At 40.4% G+C, this 20,857-nt stretch overlaps 1 protein-coding gene and 1 long non-coding RNA gene across 6 annotated transcripts in view; one reads left to right on the forward strand and one right to left on the reverse strand.

Moving 5' to 3' along the window:
* Positions 1–3,474: 3,474 nt before the first annotated feature.
* The window catches only part of RETREG1 (reticulophagy regulator 1), a 53,919-nt gene continuing 36,536 nt past the window's right edge, over positions 3,475–20,857 (reverse strand). For 3 of the 4 annotated variants that reach the window (XM_061589709.1, XM_061589728.1, XM_061589736.1), the window contains 6 exons: positions 9,091–9,217; positions 7,683–7,767; positions 6,908–7,045; positions 6,181–6,245; positions 5,540–5,666; positions 3,475–4,522 (listed from right to left, as the gene is read on the reverse strand). In XM_061589709.1, the coding sequence (XP_061445693.1) occupies positions 4,002–4,522; positions 5,540–5,666; positions 6,181–6,245; positions 6,908–7,045; positions 7,683–7,767; positions 9,091–9,217 (1,063 nt within the window). In that variant the 3' untranslated portion in view covers positions 3,475–4,001. The remainder of the gene's footprint in view (positions 4,523–5,539; positions 5,667–6,180; positions 6,246–6,907; positions 7,046–7,682; positions 7,768–9,090; positions 9,218–20,857) is intronic. The other variant, XM_061589719.1, reaches the window with a different exon arrangement.
* Positions 14,417–20,857, forward strand: part of LOC133366532 (uncharacterized) — a 31,843-nt gene continuing 25,402 nt past the window's right edge. For both annotated transcript variants that reach the window (XR_009758439.1, XR_009758434.1), the window contains exon 1: positions 14,417–14,585. This is a non-coding gene — a long non-coding RNA (uncharacterized LOC133366532). The remainder of the gene's footprint in view (positions 14,586–20,857) is intronic.

Consider the following 20,857-nt stretch of genomic DNA (forward strand, 5'->3'; position numbering starts at 1 on the left):
GTCCCTTACGGATCACTCTGCAATATGTACAACATAGGTGGTTTTTAATTAGAACGCACTGGAGCATATTTAAGAAAACTGTGGCTACTTCTACTCATTTATATTTTTTAGAGTCAAGAAAGCTAGTATGATATGGGTAGGCCCACACTCAAGAGCCATTTCAGCCCTCATCAAAGAAAATACTTTGCAAGTTATACATTGGTGGCACCTCACTTTGGTCAAACTGAATTATATCAACTCCTCCTTCTCCCCTCTGTGCCGGAGGGGATGCCCCATCCATGACTCTTTCGTACTTATATGATGGGACTGTAATAAAGCAAGACAACTCCGGAGTGATGTTTTTCAAATTGCTAGTCTTAAAGCTACAATTATCCCGGATCCAGCCTTGGCACTTCCTTTCCCTAAAGGGGGTTCCATTGTTCCTAAAACTCAGATGTCTCTCCTATCCAGATTCCTACTTGCAGCAAGGCTTGAAATAGCCAAAAAATTATTGATAAAAAATTGGTTTACCAGACTTGGCAACCTGAACTAGATGAAAAATCAAGAGAGAGAGAGAGAGAGAGAGAGAGAGAAAGAAAGCTGGGGGGGGGGGGGAGAGATCCTCTGATAAATTTACTCCAGTATGGTATCTCTTTTTATGTTATGCTATCGACGAAGGGGCAGAAGCGAGACCATTCACTTCTTTTGGTGGGATTTGTACCCTGCTTTTTGATTCTATTATTCTGCTTTCTGGTATTCTTATTTAAATATAAAGCTTCTGTTGCTGAATGTACTCTTTTTCTATTTTATATAGAGCGACACGCTTATTGTACTTGGATTGTTTGTTGTTACATCTACTAGAAATCTCAATAAACACTATTCACACACACACAAAAAGCTAATATGATGAACTACACTAGTATGACTGGAAATCTCTCTCAGCCCTTAGCGATGATAGACCCCCTAGAAATCTGAAATATTTATTCATCTCCATGATAGGCTCTTATTTAAAAATTGGATGTTAGCTCCAAAGAATCTGAATTTTTTTTGACATCTCACCAGCAACGATTGTCTTGGAGAAGCTATTAAAATAGTAAGTGGGAACCAATACCTATATCAATACACAGAACCAAAATCCAAAGAGCAGCACACAACACGTTTTGTATGCTGCAGGCAGCATCAGATTTATATTTCTCAAACAGCAGCCTTTGCCGCATGGCAAACTGCTTTTGAAATGCAAGCGCGTTTCCAAAGCACTTTGTGCTTTGGTAAATAACAGTCCATTGTTGAAAGGGGAGTGAGGAAAGGGAAAAAAATAACCCTACTGGTCATACCCGAGTCCTTTGGTGCGCCATAAGCAGATCTTCCAATCCCAGTCTGTGCATTCAGAATTTTTAAAAGACAAAGCAAGACTCCAAGGTTCCAAGTCAAAGCATCTATTTTCTGTGTAAGATACTGGAGGTAGAAGAGGTGGGAAATCAGTGCAGCTACACAAAGAAATGCTTTCAGGACTGGGGCTTTATTTTATAACATTAAGATTGTACTTTTTTGTTTTGATACCAGAAAGATTTGTTTACAAGAAGTTTCAAGCAGGCCTTCCAGTTGCTTTCAATGAAAAATGGAACGTCAATCCCTATAAGAGTACCACAGTATTAGATATTTGAAATCCCTGAAACCTTTCTTCTAAAAACAACAATAAAGTGCACACAGTTACATTTTACAACAGAACTGGTATGAGCTAGGAAGATGCTCCTCCAGTTTTCTTGCAAGTCTTCTTCAAATCCCTTCCTGCTCTCCCTTAAGTAGTTTCAACTATTTAACTGTGCAGTCCGGTGCATGCTGACTCAGAGGTAAACCCACTAAATTCAGTGGGGCTTACTCCCAAGTAAATGTGTGTAGGATTGCAGTAATGTCTATATAATAGATAAAATTTAATTATCTGTACTTCCACCACCATTAAAAGGAAGCCCATGTATAATAAGGGGATGAGGTCACTATGAGCTCCTGAGCTCTATTTAAAAAGCAGGATTTTTCTGGATAGAGGTATTTTCCCCTGTTCCTTTATTTGTTCATAGAGAAATTTAAAAAAAATAAAAATGAGCTGCCCAATGGTATCAAAAGTAGAGATACATTAAAACTTGAGAAAGGCAGTACATTTGTGGGGCATACTTGATTGGTAATAACTGTCAAAATATGGTATGAAGCCATGGTTTTGTTGATAGAGGTTGCAATCCTAAACACACTAAGGAGTAAAGCTGAATGAAGCTCAGTGAAATTCACTTGAGAGTAAACATTATTAGGATCATGTTTATGTCTCCCATCTTTTGCAGGATCTAAATCTACTTTCATCCACGTGACTCTAGGCTAAAGAATAAAGGCACCAGCTTGACTAATAGAAATATATTAGTATCTGAGTCTGTAGTATCTTCTAAATCCCTGCACTCTGGGTGGTTCATCACACCTGCACTGATGGGAGGTAAAGGTTATCATCCAACCAAGTAGCATGGAGACAGTTCACCAAGCTACTTTGGAATGACAGCTGACACTGGGGTAGTTTGGTCTTGTCTATATGGGGTCTCCTTTAACTCCTTGAGTGGGGCAGGAGGGAAGAGAAGAAAGTGAGCTTCTAGCATCATCCCCCTCCCTCTGAAGTTAACATTTTGTGCAGTGATATTCACTATGCAAGCTGCTTAATGAAAATGGAGTCTAAGATGGAAGAACCACCCTGTAAACTGGGGGTGTACTTTTTAGATAACCATGTGTGTCTGTTAGACTGCTAGTAAAAATTTGTAAGAGCTTGAGATCAACCAAACAGCTGATATGGTCCCTCAATCTGCTGGCTTTTTATAACATGCTATTACGTGCCAGCAATATTTTTTTAAAAAAACTTTGGTTTACCTTGATAAGGCACTGCCTGCTACCATCAACTTTAAAGGTAAAACCACAAAGCTTAGATGATGTTACATTTTTAAGATGATCCAATGTCAGCCACAGAATATACGCTGTTAAAAGTAGGAGTGTTTTATGGCAATAGCCTTTACTTATATGCCCGGAATATTCTGCATTTCATCTGCAGCAGTAGTTCTTGCAGAACTGAACACAGTAAGTCTGTTTGATTTTAGATGCAATCTAATACTTATGTTCTAAGAGCATGATGAACAATAGACATTCAGTTCAATTTCAATTTTGTTTTTTCACCCTGCTTCCCTGCTCCAAACCCAAATTCAACCCCACACTACATATACATATACTACATGTAGATAGCATATATATTGTTTCAAATGCAATGTTTTTGCTTTGCGCTATGGAGCTAGTACAAGAGGGTATGCTGTACAGAGGATACATGGAAACATGAAATCATGCCATGTTGTTAGGCTATAAGGCCTAGAAGAATTAATGTAAATTTTAAATGCATCACACTACCCTGTGTGATAAGAATCTCTGGGAATTCAGATAGGCAACACAAATGATGACAATCCCATTAGAATGATGATCTAATGGAGCATACATGAGATATATTTGAAAAAAGGGTTCAGGGTGTATGGGCCTGTCAGACACTTGTTTACTCTGGAAGTTTAGATATTCTGCTACATAGGAGGCAACTAGGACATGATGGCTTGTTGATTCCTGTTGATATTTTCTCTCCCTGAAGCATTGCTCTAAACGCATGAAAAGTAAGAGTAAACAGGCAGGAGGTGAAGAGGATTTGGTAACAGCCACAAGGGAGCTACATTTGGCAATTTATACATATATATAGCGATATATTTAAAATCTCGATTCTTAAATTCCTTGACAGAAAATAATGAGATACATGTTTCATTTCTATGGGATCACTATCAGAAACAAAACTACCAGCATCAACTGATCTGTAACAAGTTAGTTCACTCTGCATGAAGGACGTTACAGCACATCTAAAATAATAGATAAAGCTCACAGCTCATCATTTTCCTTTTTTGTTTTTTGCATTCCACATGGTCTATATTTTGTTTTCACTATACTATTAAGCAGCTCCACTTTCCATATTAATGGCCCCCAAGCAGGTTTGAGAGGAAGCCCGTGGACTTCTTCTTTTCTTGTGGTTCTGCCTCTTGGCCTTTGGTGATCCCCAGTTCACTTTCAATTTGCTCAAGCTCCGACTGGTCAAGCAGTTCAAAATCATCTCCTTCCTCTGTGTCTGTCTCTTCATTTAAATTTGGATCTGCTTGCATGGACTGCAACTGGTCTCTGACAGCTGCTGACACCACAGATGTAACAACATCACCGGCAATAGCTCTTACTAAGTTGAAAGCCTGGTCATTGATCAAAGGCAAGGAGAGGCCTGCTGCAGAGTGCCCCTCCTTATCCAGCCTGGTACTCTGATCTGATGTGGTAGGGAGATGGTCCCTTTTTCTTTCTTGATTGACAGGAATGCCAATGCTTGAATCATCCTCGTCATTTGTTCCTGCACCATTTTCCACAGATGGAAATTCTGCAAGATCTCTTGCGAAAGCTTCCTCACGGTCACTTGGGTGGTCAAAATCTATTAAACAATTGACAGGAAAAGCTGTCAACAATTAACAGGAAAAGAGAAATCACCATCTCCAAATTCACTTCTGCAATATGATACAACACAAAAATTTTTACTGAGAAATATCTGAATAAATAAAAGTCATGCCCAGTTCCAGCAGTACCCCAAAACCCAAATGTCAGGATGCAAGGCAACTTGGAATGACTCGATAAAAAGCAAAAATGATTAAACATGTAAGACAGAATGCCTATTGAACACCAATAGGTCACACTAGGGCAAACAAAAGAAAGAAAACTGACAGAAGACAAATCGACAGAGGTAATGATCAAAGTTGTAGGCAAAAAGTTGAAGGCCTTTGGTTTAATATACACCTGCAGCTATTGCATCCATTTCTTTTTAAGTATTTATTTTATCCCTCTTCCGTGAAGTTTCCCATCCAGGTTCCTAATCAGGTCTGCCTTTGCTTGGCTTCAGTGATTTTGCAACATCACATATCCCCAGACTAGGGTTGCCAGGCTCAGGGCCTGAGAATGATTCTGTATCTTTAAGAGAAGAGACAATTCAGCCAAGTGCAGCTTTTCTTGTAACACTGTCATGGGTAAAACCACAAGGTGGTTGCAGGCCCAGCCTCCAAGAGGTCTTCTGTATCTTTAAAAGTTGTGCAGGGGGAAGGCAGAATTTCACCTTGTTGTTTTTCCCATTACAGTGTTGCAAGAAAATCTGCACTTGGCTGAATTTTCTCTTCTCTTAAAGACACAGAATCATTCTCAGGCCCTGAGCCTGGCAACCTTACCCCAGACCATTGATTGCCCCCCTCCTCATTGTGCTTCATTGAAATGTAGACATCTATGAGTAGGGAGTGGGCTTGCTCTTTCATAGTTTTAACAAAAACTTCTTCTCAGGAGAACCTTTTTTAAGCTTAAAACATGAAATGTAGATTACAAGGCGAACAAAAATATATTTCAGAAGGACAGAATTCGGTCAAAGCACTTTTACATGCAGGTTAAAAAAGAGTTAAAAGCTAAAAAAGATTTCAAAGCAAGACATCTGTACCATCAGATGTGTCTGTCTGTGGAGTGTTTCCCTCAGATAGATTGAAAGTTCCATTGTCAGTCCAAGATACCTCTGATACATCAGTATCTGATACAGACATCTCTTGGGCCACAACTGCAGGACTAACCTGGGTTTTGGAGAGAGAAAAAACCTGTCAAACATGGCACTAGTAGATTCTAGGCTAAACTGAATACCTATACATTTTAAACCTGGAAGTGTTATCGAACTGACACTGCAATCCAATACACTTTCCTGTGAGTAAGCCCCATTGAACCCAATGGAGCCTACATCTGAGTAGACATGCATTGGATTGCAGCCTAAGTCAGATTCGGAGTAGTCTTAACTAACTTGAATCCATTAATTTCACTGAGTAGACCCACTGAAAATCAAAAGGATTCAGGTTAGTTAAGACCATGGATTTCAGTGTGTCTGCACTGACTATAACTGAGTTGGATACCACCCTGAGAAACGTATGCTCACATTGAAGAAACTTCTCAGAATTCTAGCACACATGATTAGATTTGCAGCAAGGAAGTAAAAAGTTGCTCAGCTGCTTTAAAATGTATCTTATTGAATAGAGAGAGAGCAACAGTCAACATGCTTCTCTGTGCTCTTGAGAACTTAATATAGAACCAACCAACCTTAGGACACAGGGCTGATATGTCTAATTCACTGTTGTCTTCTGTCGCCGTAGTTTTTATCACTTCTGGAAAAGATTACAACCAATTAGCATTTTCTACCTATTTTGTAAGCCAAACACTTCTAGTTCTCTTTATTTATAAAAACATTTTAAAACTCCCTACTACAACTCAACTAATGCCTTCCAGTCATCATCTGCATTAAAGTGAAGACATTTGTGTGCATGAATACATTTGTGCCATTCATGTATACAGGGTGGTATTCAGCGAAGTACTTCTGCTAAACACAAAGACTTCTGGCTGCGCCACAGCACTTCCCCTCCCTCTCCACTCCCACCCCTAAATCTGTTCTGGGGGTTCCCCCCAACCCTCTGAAGCAGATCTGGAGAGAGCACAGGGGGCATGTGGGGAGAAGAGGAGGAGACGGAGCTCCATTGCTGTGGTGGAAGTTCTTTGCTGGATACCACCCAATAGCATTTTTTATGTCCACAGCACTTTACAACACATTAGTAGTAAAACTGTTCACTTTTACACAAAAAAACCCCAACCAAACACCACCCTATCTCCTGATAGGTTTTAAAACTTATCCCTCATGGAAAGCCTAAGGTCGGTTGAGTGTGGGTTTGCGTTTGTGGAAAAACTAACAATTGCAAAAGCAAGAGACCTTTTCTTCCTTCATCAAGAAAGTGAAAGCACATGGGTAAAAATATCTTCAAAGCTGCTTGCTTACCAGCTCTCTCTTTCCATTTTTGCTTGATATAGTCCCCAATACCAAAGTTCAGTTTCAGCAGAAGTGACTTAATGTTGCTATATACTTTCTGTCCAAATTCATTGCATTTGAAGAGTGGACACAAGAAGGCACATAGTACTGTAACAGAAGTGAGAAATTTAAATACATTTGATATATACAGTACTAGTTATGCAGAAAAGTATATGTCTGAGCCCGGCCAATGTTTTGAATACTCATTACAAATCTTTCTTAGAGCATATAAAATGAATTCCATATAAAATGATATATTGCCAAGGTGTGTGTGCGTGTATATTTAGCCACATCTACTGTAGTGTGTGTGTGTGTTTTAGTGAGATCCTAAGCATCTAAGAGTCTAAGAGTGATCCTAATGTTAAGTTAGTGTAGCATCTTTTCTAAGTCCCACTGAGTTCAATGGGGCTTACTCCTCAAGGATTGCAGGCTAAAACTCTATGGGAGTGCATGAGCACGATTGCTCTTTTTAAGGAAATAAATGCTGATTGATTGCTTCTTTTATGCACAGAATACAGACGTCTGCCCTTATGAAAGAATTTCTGCTTTGTCAATATCACATTTTCCTAGCGTTTAAGCAGCAGTATTCTGATGCTGAGAAAAAGGCCATTTTGCTCTCTTTCCAAGCCATCTTAACCGCAATTGTGAATTCTGTGCGGAATGTGCTTTGTACATAGGAAACTGCCAAACAGTGAAAATGCCAAAAAGGAAACAGAAAGAAAATTAAGAATCAGAAGGAACTTACAAAGAAGGTAAGAGAGGACAACACCAGGAATGTAACTTCCCAAGATTGTGAAGAATGTACACACGCTGCAGACCAGGAGACAAAACTGTTTAAGAAAAAGCATCAAGTAATACTTAGAACCACTACTGCCACATTTAGTATCTACACTAAAACACTGTTTTTAAATGTGTTCTTACCAAGATCAGCAAAAGTTATATTGTTTTCCATTACCATCGTTTTAGTAAAATAATCAGAAGAGTTATGAAAATGCATGTTGTGACAGGCCGCATAATCTTACCATGCCATTTGAAGAGTGGGAACCCCAAGGGGAGAACCTTTTTGTATCTTTGTCCCTCCCTTCCCTTCACAACAGTTACACTGTGCGTGAGAGAGATGTTCAGAAAAAAGCTTCTTCTGCAGCTCAGCTGCTTTCCTACTCCATCATTTGGCTAAGAGGACCATTGAGAGGCTGGCACCATGGCCTGAGAGCACATGATGACGACCTCTCAAGAGTTCTGCCAGGTCATCCTGCTGGTATTGTCCATGAAGTTCTCAAGTGTGTCCCTTGTGGGTCCAGGACTAGCATCTGAACATTGTCCTCTGCTCCTCGTGGCATGAGAGATGTGCACATACACAACCTTCAACTTGGAGACTGTTTTGACCCTCTGCTAGTTTTATTCCCCTCTTTATTCTAAAGCTACGACATGCAGTCATCCCTTTCTAGTAATATTCTCCTGCTCATCATGTGGAAGCTGGCTCACTACTACTGACAGCTATAACAACGCAAGAAGTTTATTTTTCTCTCAGTTGATTCCCCCACATTAATACTTTTAAAATTTCAGTGTTCTAAAACCTTGCAGTGGGCCTGGTAGGAAGTTCACAGTGAGACCTAGCCCAACAGATCTGCACTGCATGATTCAAGAGGTATGCACCAGGAAAACCATTAGCAATGTCGGAAAGGATGCAGGACACGGCTAGGAGACGGCATGCTGTCAAGGACAATCCAGGAGCTGCACTCCTGCATCCTCTCCAATATCCAAAGGGATCCCAGAGAATTATCTCTTGGGCCATACAGTGCTTCACTGTCATAGGTCCATAAACACACAGCCCCACCCCAAGCAACTGCATGAATTCCTATCAAGCATGATGGTGACATTCCCGTCCCTCAAATTCCTTCGCAATTCATAGACCATTTACCTTGGACATTCCAGTTGTAGCAAAATTAGTGACAAACTGATCCAGTAAATTCCTTAAACTGTAGTCCTGGACATGCTGATCTGGAGTAAACCCTATTGTACTCAATGGGACTTCTGAATATATGCACATATAGGATTGCGCTGTTAACATCTCTATTTACAGAAAGATTATGGACACTAATTATCTGGAAGTTTATTAATTGTAATGAGGCAAATTGCAAGCTTCATTTTACCTTGCCAGGGTTCTGTTCTTTGAAGTGAGACATTTCTTGGAGAAATACAAAGAAACTCATCATTGCTTCTTCCATGCAATGGTTCAGCCTGAGCCTGTATTCAGACTTGGAATCAATGACTTCCCAGCTGAAAAATTAGAACAAACAAATAGACTTATCTACTTTAAGTCAGTAGTTATTCAACAAAACTAATTCTGTGATAGAATAAAAACAGTAGGGATTCCTGTTCTCAAGCTGCACTGCTCTGGGTGTCAGGTTGCGAATCTGGTCCTATTCAAAGTGGATCAATCAGAGTTGCATGCCAGCTACCCCCCCCCCCCAGAAAGCAGCCTGGTTGCTAGCTGTATAATTACATGGATTTCAAAGCCATGAATGGAACCAGCAGAGGACTAGACCCCTCCTCTCTCCTGTGTATCCTGAGGATAATTGATGGAAAGGTAAAATTAAATTGCCACCTTTAAAAAAAAAATTAGCTCCTCTCCTGGCAGTCAATTTTGCTTGCCCCTTTTGCTGAGTCTGGCTACTCTCGCAGATTCCATCTACAACTAAACATTTGTGTGCAAATGCACCTTAAAAGGCACGTGTTTTCATCTTTATGCCAGGAAATGCCTCTACCTTCCCCACGGTGATACATACACATCTGCCACCATTTAGCAAACAGAGTGGGTCTCAGTTTAAAGACAGCAAACACAACTGCCACATCTTAAATTGTACTTGACATTTCTGCACAAGAGCTTTTCTTGCTCTCAAACGTTTTAAAAAAAAGTCCTCCATATTTCTGTCAGCACTGAGCAGGGCAAGAACTATGCCACTCAGATTTACAGCTTATGTTCTTATGTGTGTTGCAGAAAGGCCTGAAAGCTCAATGATAACAAGAGGCAACAGATGAACAAAATCTATGGCCAGAACTGCATGGGCAGTTCCAAGCTCTTGAATTGCAGCTGGGTCAAGGCATCAAAAGAGCTTTTACATCACATCTCCCTTGTATACATTCTTTTTAGACAAAGAATTCAAGTCCTTATTGCAAAGGCCGCCTAACTTGTCCAATGTAAGCCAACAGGAAACTCTCTTGAGCAGGCACAAGGCATTTGGAAACACACTTTCTCCAAAATTGCTGCAATTTGACAAGCACCAACAATGAGGTGCGTCCATTGCTTATACCATTTTTAAATTATTTTTGAGGCCATTAGTCATTTTCGGTGAACCTGATGGAACTGAATCTTCTGGCCCACGTTGGCTGCAGCATTTGTTTGTCACAATTGCTGGGTAACCGCTTGGGTGTGTGCCTGCTCATCTCTGCGTTTTGCCAGAAAACAAAGCCAAAAATTTAAAGCAAAACATTCTCGTTTGGCTTCATTTGCTTACTACTTCTGTCCATGTGGGCAAGTATAGCCTCTTAAGCTATAGCGTAATGATGGTTTCACAGATGTGTTATTACCTAATGAGAGACCCACTTGGGTTTGATCCTTATTAAAATCATATATTTTATTGTTATTATTTTAATACATTTTTATGTGTGAATATTCCAGTATACATTCAAACAGCAAACGAAAACCAAATCCTAGTGCCTCTCTCTTCCCTCACTAGCAGACCTTAAGATACATATGTAAAGATGATCACCCATTTTAACATGCAATATTTTATGGTAATTCATCCTTCCTCCCCCCCCATATGTAACATTTTGTCCTTTAAAGCTCATCTAGATGGGGAGCAAATCATGCATAGTTGGGCAGTAACATTGCAACTGTCTCAACTGCCCCCTGTGCCTACCTTGCATCTGTGACCCATAACTGCTGCCTATGCATGTTGAACCTCACAGTGCATTAGCTTTATCCTTCAAAACCAGAGTAGCAAAGGCTGTCTGTTATCAGGCTTACATGCTCTGAAATCTGAAATCAGGACAGGAGCCAAAGAGGGCTGTGCCTATGTTAAAGGCACCTGAATCTCATGAACAGATGCTGATTTCTGCTTCCAATTGCAGTCCCTTGTGAATGCCAGTTCATAGGGTCCCCCAACCTACAGGAACAGTTCTTTGTAGGGTACAAGGGGTGAAGTGGGCACAGGACCCCAGGAGAGCCTTGGTACACACCATGCACTGCTGTTTGGATCCTAGCCTAAGCACAAAGGCCCCAGGCCCGTTACACACAGCATGCTGGCTGAGGCCACTCTGCCCTTCTTGTGAACAGGCCTTTAGGAAATTACCATCATATTCTTACATGCCTATTCCAGGCTAATCCTGCCTAGCTTAAGAGGCTATACTTGCCCACATGGACAGAAGTAGTAAGCAAATGAAGCCAAACGAGAATGTTTTGCTTTAAATTTTTGGCTTTGTTTTCTGGCAAAACGCAGAGATGAGCAGGCACACACCCAAGCGGTTACCCAGCAATTGTGACAAACAAATGCTGCAGCCAACGTGGGCCAGAAGATTCAGTTCCATCAGGTTCACCGAAAATGACTAATGGCCTCATGCTGTTGGTTTGTAACCAGACATCTGCTCCAGGCAAAATAAACCACTGAGTTTTTCTTAGAAAGGTCAGCAACATCTCTTATTACAGATTTAAAAAAACACACACGCCACCTCCCTAAGCTGTGCTGGAATTTTTGAGTCACATGAACAGGTTGATATATACATGGACGCTCTAGCTTTGCCTCCAGTTAGGATGAAGTAATGGTATGATGCAGCAAATAAGGGATTATACAAACACAAACAAAATGCCAGCAATTACACATCTTCCGGCATTCCTGACACCTCTAATATCCTGAGGACTGGGAGATGAATGATCACTAACCTAATTTAGCTTTTAATTTTAATCTGTTCCTGGTTTCCCTCTACAATCCTCAGTAAGAGGGGTATGACTCGATTAAGAAGGGGAGCGAGGAAAAAATCTAACTTTTGCACACTGTCTACCCCTACCCTGTTACACTCTTCAGATCCCAAATGTGTGGCAAGTTCCACTGGGGGTGAGGAATGAAAGTGTACGGCTATGTTCCATGCGTCAGTATTAAACCAAGGGGAAAAGATATGTATGAATGTCCAAACAAGTTCAACAACTGAGAACGTTTGTGATGCAAACCATGTCTGCCACTGGAATAAATTGCTATTACATGGCCTGAGCTTTGAAAATACAAGGTATGTGTAATATCCAATGATAGTCATACTGAAAGATAAGTAATGATTTCACTGGGTATACTCTGGGGATTACTTATTTGGATATCACACTATAACCCTACTAAAGCAGGTAGAGACCCTATTATTTTCATTTTTAAAAAAATGTATGAGTGAATACCTATCTGGTGTCACAAAGAACTACCAACTTTTTCAAAACCTTATATTTGTCATTATCATCAACTGCACCACCACCACCACTGCACACAGCACTTTATAATATCAATATGCAATGTGAAAACAGGTCCCTACCCCAAAAGTCTTGCAATCTAATTAGGATCAAGGGACTAGGAGTTTGAGCCAGACTCTGGAGAAATATTAAGTTCTGAGGAGGGATGTTAAAAAACCAACCTGTGGAAAATTACCACTGATTCCTTGCAAAACCGTTCATGAAGAGGTATGATAAAATGCTCTAAACAAGCCAGGTCTGATGGTTGTCTCACTTATTTTTGAAAGACAAATATGTTCAAATGGAGACTATGAAGCAATGACTGAAGCCAACTGGTGACCCCAACACTGGAGGACCCACTATCTCCTTTTCAATTCACTCAAAGGAGCCTTTTGCTGCTGCTAAACAACCCCCTTCTCTTTCTCTTTTCCATATATTTTCTTTTGCAATGGTATCAGACTGACTGCATATTAAAACTGTTTTAACTAAGAGAGAAGAGTATAGAGTATAAAGATGCACCAGAAAGCTGACCATGCAACCACATCAAGAAAATACCAGTATGTATAGTTCATTTAGAAAGGAGATTGTTAAAGCTGGACTTCTAAAGACCTGTGAAGAGAAATGTTTAACTGGTAAATCAGCAACAGTGAATATGACAAAAGAAAGATAAACTACATACTGATTGAGTGGAAACAGAAAGGAAGCAACATACTCCATATTCAAAGGGGAACACATAGGTAGCCAGCAGGATGTATGAGAGGCCCTGACGGGGTATTCTTTTACTTTTTTTGGTAGAATTAGAAATGAAGATGGATTCACACAATCACATCTGACGTCCATTTGTCAATCAATTGTGCCAGAAATTGACCTCCTTAATTCAGACATGGTACAAAGGCCAAAGCAGACGTGTGTGTTTATTAAATGTATCCTCACCCATATGTCTATAAAATGGAGGTGTAGCACATGGGGGTATAGCAAACCTCATCCCCTCATCATCTTACTTTACCATGTACAACATTCATTATAATGTGTTCTGGAATGGCAGCACTAAGGTGCAGTTTACTATGGCGAAAGATCACTAAAAACTTAGGTAGGAATGAATGGCAGATTTATTCCTAGAGAAATTACCACACCATTGGTCCATTCCAATGCCAATTATATTATCATCAAATAAAAAGGACAGAAGTAAGCCATTTTGTATAGGAATGAAGATACTTAATTTGTACAAATTTCCCTACAGAGCAGCTAGGTGTAAGAAAGACACATGACCTGTGCATGCTATGGGGTTGAAAATGCAATGGGTGACATGTAGTGTTACTCAGACCCACTGAAATAATTGTACTTTAATAGCTTCAGCACACGAATTTCAATGGGTCTACTCTTGAGAATGACTCAGTTGGATATCACCCAATCTCTCCAGTGAACCAATAACAGTTTAATGTAACTGACCAGGAAATTATTAGGAAAGTTAAAAAAAAAAGTCAGTTTATAAGAATGACAAGAATTAGCAAGCTTATTGGACTACTACTGTATTTTTTTTACTCAATAATAGCAGGGCATTTAGCACTGCACTGAATTGGTGTTGCTTCATTTTACTTGCATGGGCCACACAATCAAAGGAACAGAACGTGTACTAAGCTTAAATGATCTCCCACCACCTTTATACTCTCAATTAAAAAAGAATGTTCAGAGAAGCCATGTTGGCATTCCTTTCATGCCCTGGTTTAATGGGGCCTTGTGTTTAATTCAGTCCAGAGATATCGGTCATTTGTAAATCACTACTATACTTTTTATAGTCTTTAGAAACCCCTCTTTTCAGAGATGTCAATCTTCCTATCCATCAAGAGCGGACTGAAAGTTATACACCTGGTTCACATGACACAGCAATCCAAGCTATGACTTCCAAGTACTGCATGAGCATGTGGTCTCCTGATGAGATGTCTGCATCTGCTTTGCTCCTCCCTGGTCTTTTTTACTTCTGTGCTGCACTGAGCTAAGCTAAGGTTGGTTTAGCATGCCATCTGAATCTAGGCTTGCGGTTAAACTCCTGACTGACTAACCAAAAACTGAAGTCAAGGTCTGCTTGAGGGAAAAAAACCCAGGGAGGAGCAAAATGGCTGTGAGCTCCTGTCTAGGAGTCCACACATTAATGCAATCCAGGTAAGTCATAGTTTGGCTTCTTGTGTTGTGCCAACTGGGCTGGTGTGGTTAATGTCTGGACTTCCTCCTCTCTGCTTCTCCCATCATCCCTTTAAACTTCATTGCCAATTTTCAACATGAGCACATTTTTTTAATGAACTAGACATCTGTACATGGAGACTAAAATTTGATGGATGTAGGCCATGGACTCTGCTCTAATCACACTATTAATTTAGCTGACACTTTTACACATATTGCCTCTTGTGCCAAAAGAAGTCACAGTATTTGGGGCTTGACAACCTTTTTAAGCCCACGGGCACATTTGGATTTTTGAGCTAGTGCTGTGGATACAAGCTCTCTGGTCACTTCTCTCCCCTGCCAACAAAAAGAATGAGAGAAAGGGCACATGCACAATCTTCACTTTTGGAAGAGATCGGGGTAAAAGTTGGATCCAGCAGAATTAATCTGAGTCTTGAAAAGCGCAGAGAGTTGACGGAGGAAGTGAGAAAGAGCGGTACTCGTTCTAGCTTCTCCATTTCTATGTACCTTTCAAAGAAGAAAAAGGTATCGACCTTCACCACTTCATGAAGAGGGGCGTGAGTAGGTGGGTCATCTCAGAAGTTTTGTGGGTGCCAGGGGAAGACCCCAAAACTGCCCTTGTGGCCATGGATTCCATGTTGGCAGCCCCTTGTAGAAAGGCTGGGGGACACGTACCACCCAAAATATTTGGGCCACCATAAATAATATACCCACACCTCCAGGGATGAGTTTGTATGTATTTCAGCAATTATTGGTATGGACCCATGCACCTGTCGGCATCTTGCAACCAGAGCTTTTTGAGGGTATGCCATCTCATAGAGGGCACTATCCTGGAGTTATGTAACTATCATTTGTAATGGCTCAAAATTAATTTTGCTGTGCACCTTACAATTTCTATATGTTTTTACAATTATTGCTATAAAAATATTACAGTACATATTATATGGTATGTTATATAGGCCAAAGTTCCCAAACTGTGGCCTGTGAGCTTCATTCAGGTTGTCTGTGGCATGTCTGTGGATTTGTGATTGAAGATAGAAGACAGCACATCCGTTACATTAAATATTCATACTGGGTGCATATTGTGATCCTAGAGAAGGAAACTCTGGGGGAGGGAAACTGAGGCAAGGAGACAGGGGTGGCGAGCAGAGCTGGAAGGAAGACACACTCTAGTTAGCATTAATCATATACTTCTGTGTAAACTTAAACTCTGTTACAATAATCTCGTTGTACACCTTAGGACCTTATTAAACACAATACCTTTAATTCAGTGGTAGCTAGCCTTTTTGGACTTGAGGACTACATTCATCCTTGGCCAACCTCCAGTGCCAAATGCCAGTGGTATGGCCAAAACTGGATGTAACCAACCTGCACTCTCACATGTATGCATAGGGAGCACTGAGTCCCCCCCTTAAATGACCTCTGCATATCAGCTGAGTTGGGGTGGGGTTATTGCCTGGTCTCTGTTTATCAAATGACTGATGTGATGACCAGGCAGGGAGTGGTTTGCATTCTCAGCAGGGATGAGTGAAGGGATTTAAATCTCTTTGCTCATCCCAGCAGCATGATTTAAATTCCCCCCCTTTGTGCTACTGACAAAACTGGTGTTTTGTTTTGTTTTTTGCAGGGGGTGGCAGATAAATGTGCTTATTTACTGATTTATTTATTTATTGCATTTATATACTGCCCCATACCGAAGCTCTCTGGGTGGTTTACAACAAAACATTAAAAACAAATATACACATTTTAAAAAACAAATTTCTAAAAAGCAATTTAAAAACACATGCTAAAATGCCTGGGAGAAGAGGAAAGTCTTGACCTGGCACCAAAAAGATAACAGTGTTGGCACCAGGTGCACCTCATCAAAGGGATCATTCCATAATTTGGGGGCCACCACTGAGAAGGCCCTCTCCCTTATTGCTTAGTAGTGGTCCATCAGATTCCGGGCTGAGGGTTGCTTTAACTAGGTATGTGCAAGTGCCTTCGCATAGTCTGGTCAAATTTACAAAGATCTTTACAAGACTACAAAGATAAATCGCTTCACCCACATATCACATTTCAGGACTGGTGCATAAAAGGAAAAACAATGTTTAAATGAAGCCTTGGGAAAACAAGTGCTGTAAATGGCAGTTAGGATACCTCCCGTTTAGTAGTCTTCATATAGCCAAGGTCTTCAATTACTTCAGCCACATTTTAGGGAAAGCACATTCTCCTTTTCCCCATCCTCGCCCTGCCCAAGAGATTCCTAAGATCTTTCAGTCCCTAATGTAAAAGAAAATTATTACTCTTGTGAGCCTAATTCTATATGCCTCATTTCTGCACTTGGCTATTTTCCTACCTGTAAAAATAACTATTAAACCATGCTCTTAAATCCAAAGGATTATACTTCCCAGAGCTGCGATAGTTAATCTTGCCAGAATCAGACCTTTTTCATCTGTTTCTTCTGCAAAGATGTTGGTTCATGCTTTAGTTATCTCTCACCTTGACTATTGTCATGTTGTTTTGACCATGTTATTCCACTTCTGAAGTCCCTTCATTGGCTCCCTATTTATTTTAGGATTCAGTATAAGCTTCTTGGTCTAACCCAGCCTTTCCCAACTAGTGAACCACTTGGAGTAGAAATCTGGAGCTTAGAGGCCTGACGTCTCAAGATGGTGCATATTTAACCACTGCCATAAGCTAGACTTGAAGGCACAGCTGTTGAGGTCAAAACCACCTGTTGTAGGTATCCCTGCCATGATGACTCAAGTTAAAAATCCACTAACCATAGTTTGAACCTGTGTAGATATACATACTGCAAAACCTGGGTCATGATGGAAATGAGGCAGTAGATCCATGTGTCATCACCAGGCTGAAACGTAATTCCAAACCTTTGCACAAACTCACCTAATAGCCTCATGTATACAGTAAGTCACACATCACAATCCTTTGTGAGAAATGGTACTATCCACAAAAGCTGGTCAAGAACCCACCATACCTGGTAGTTAGGCTAATACCTCATAGTCAAAGAAATAAAGAGTATATTATAATTTCTGGTCCAATTTATCATTCAGTACCTATCCTTTTCCCCACATTGAACAAGTTTGCCAAGACTGAATTTTGGATTACAAGAGACAGTAGCAACCAGAGATTTCCTAGGGGTTAATGAATTTTCTAAAGTGTCAACAGTGACATGTTTCTTTGGTCTGGCTCATTTGCTCCATCCCCTCACAATATTTTATATATTTATAGAGTTTCTATCCCTCTTTTCACAAACATGCACAATCTGAGTCCAAAGGCCTGAACAAACAAATATGTCTTCAGAATCAGGCATTATGCTGCTTCAAATGCATCATCAGGGTATGAACATATGCATCTCTATGTTCAAATAATTGACTCTAATCACACTCAGCTTCCAACTAAACCTGTTTCCAATCTAACATATTTGCATCATTATAATGCTTTAAGATCTAAAATGTCATGTCCTCTTTCTAAAACTGTATGCCATTTGATTCTTGACAAGACTGTTTCCAAGTGAATCTTCAATTAAAAAATTGTTTTCTGGAATGAGATTAATCATAGGGTATGCTTCATGGAAAATATGGATACTGTCATAATTAAACTAATAGTTTATCTCTCTTGTTAGTTTTAGGGATCAATGGTTCAAATTTATTTCAGATATTATTCAGATTAATCTTTGTCTTGTTATTTTACTGCACTCTACTTTTGGCCATCATTTTTGCTTCTTCAGTTTTATTTAGTTCCAATATTTTGGTTTAGGTTTCACTTATCTAATAGGATAGGACCCAAATTTATTACTCTTTCTAGTCACATATTTTCTGTAACTATGTAAGGGGTGGAGGAAAGAGGAGAGAGAATTGTCTGTTAATAATTATACCACCTCACAGAAAAAGGAGTTAGAACTAACAACATATTTTCAACTAGACTGTAGCCATGTGTGTGACTTCTTGCTTGCCCCCCCCCCCAATCTACCTGGCCCTCTTTTTTTTTTTTTACAGACATTTATTAAATTTTTGACAGAAAAAAAATCTGCTCCCCCCTTTGTTTGGTGCAACCCCTGAACGTTTAGGCTGGTTACAACCTGTTTTAGACTGGTTACGACCTGTTTTAGACTAGGAGTGGGAACCTCTGGCCTTCCAGATGTTGCTGGACTGCAACTCCCATCATCCCTGACCAGTAGCCAGGCTGGCTGGGGCTGATGTCATCCAGCAGCATCTGGAGGGCCACAGGTTCCCCACTCCTGTTTTAGATAACTCCTTCTCTCAATCCCACCAACAAAAGCAGCTAGATTGATGGGGACTAGAGAGAGGGCTTTTTCGGTGGCGGCCCCCACTCTCTGGAATTCCCTCCTGTCTGATCTTCGGCATGCCCCTTCCCTAGACACCTTCCGCCGAGCCTTAAAAACTTGGCTGTTTGGACAGGCCTTTGGGACCACCGGGATGGGCTAATTACATACTGAATGCCCGTTGTTTTGTACTGTATATGCTGTTGTTTTATTACTGCTGACTGTGTTGTATTTTATTGTATTTACTGTATTTTATTGAAATTTGATATGTACGGCGCCTAGAGTGGCTTCGGCCAGATAGGCGACCTAAAAATTAAATTTACATTTAAAACAGGGATGAGTAACCTGTGGACTTCCAGATATTGTTGTCCTACAACTCCATCAGTCCCACCCACCCCTGCCTGAAAGCCTTGCGTTACAGCCTCCTGTAGACTTAAGCTCTGACCTAGAGAAAGTATTCCACAAGCATCTATCGCAGGAACACTGTGCCCTTTCTAGTAGTAATAATTTATGTATCTGTCAATAACAGACTACACTGGAGTTATTTGTGTCACTGACATTTCAAGTCTCTTCTGCTGACAGCTTCATCGGAGGGCAAGCATGGGCAGTGACTTTTTAGAAGTCACAGAATGTAATGTTATTATCTTAAGCTATTCAAGTTTCATCTCTCTCAAGAACATGGATGTCCGCACCACTATTGTCATACAAGAAACTTTAAATACATTTCCACAGATGTGAAACAGTGTAAACAAGTTATTTATGGGAGAGACATAGCTAAAATTCAGGTGATATTCCTATGCTAAGCATCAAAGCAGCCAAAAAATAACAAAACCTAGAAAGTAAAATTACAGTACCTTTTACTTTGTCCGAGGTCCTCACCTTCCGACATGTCTAACTTTTTGTTTAAGTGTAAATCCAATGCCCAAGGAAAGTTTGTCAATCTTCCTTTGAGCTTAAAGAAATCCAGTCTATGAGTCTCCTTTGTGGCTCCTGTTAAGTCCCTCTAGTACAGGGTATATTTACACACATGCTAAGTGCCTGCTTGTCTTGAATGAAGTTCACAGTGAACTATTTTGATTGGCTAATTCTATGAATAAACAGGTCACACCTTATTCTAAACACTGTGACAGGCTTCTAGTCGGCAAGCAGAGTCCAGAAGCCAACACTTTTATGGTCATGTGAGAAGGAACCACTACCCGGTTATTAACCTTTATTTGCCTTCCCTTCTCTTCTGCTAGCTGTGACTTCCAGCTTGCCAGCCTTATTAAGAAAAAATAAAAATGACAACATATTTTATCATCTTTTTTGTAGAGTACACAAACCAACCCAAACTGCATTTATGGCTAAAACTTTGCTGGCCACACTGCTGTAATATAGTTGTTTCTCGCCGCCCTCCCTGAATTACTACTCTTTGATGATCCACTGATGTCATAAGGAGATGACATCATGGGAGGTTCTACATCTTTTCCAAATAAAAGTAGTTTGTTCCTTGCAACCGTAGCGGTAGCAGGTGAACATTTTCACTGACAGCACTGTCAGGCAGATGGCAGTAAACAGAATCCTTTCTACAGATGTAACAACCAGCCACCAAACACAGTGTTGTGTCAAAGCCACTTAGGAAAACGTCTCCTTGCGAGAGTTTGATCTCTGGATATTTCTTGGTTTATTCTTAGTTGCTATTACCTGGTGTGCAGAGCTTGGAAAAGTTACTTTTTTGAACTACAACTCCCATCAGCCCCAGCCAGCATGAACACTGGATTGGGCTGATGGGAGTTGCAGTTCAAAAAAGTAACTTTTCCAAGCTCTGCTGGTATGGTTTTATTACTGCTGTGTGATGCTTGAGCTCATGACCCAGGAACTGTCCATCTGGAGGGGCTTTCCATACCTTGCTTGTGAAGCACTTCTATAGGAAGGATGGGGCAGTAAATAGACATTATGTGGCCTTGCTAATTATTCATGCTGAGAGAGT

This window comes from Rhineura floridana, chromosome 1 (assembly GCF_030035675.1).
Source record: "Rhineura floridana isolate rRhiFlo1 chromosome 1, rRhiFlo1.hap2, whole genome shotgun sequence".
In the NCBI taxonomy this organism is placed as follows: Eukaryota; Metazoa; Chordata; class Lepidosauria; order Squamata; family Rhineuridae; genus Rhineura; species Rhineura floridana.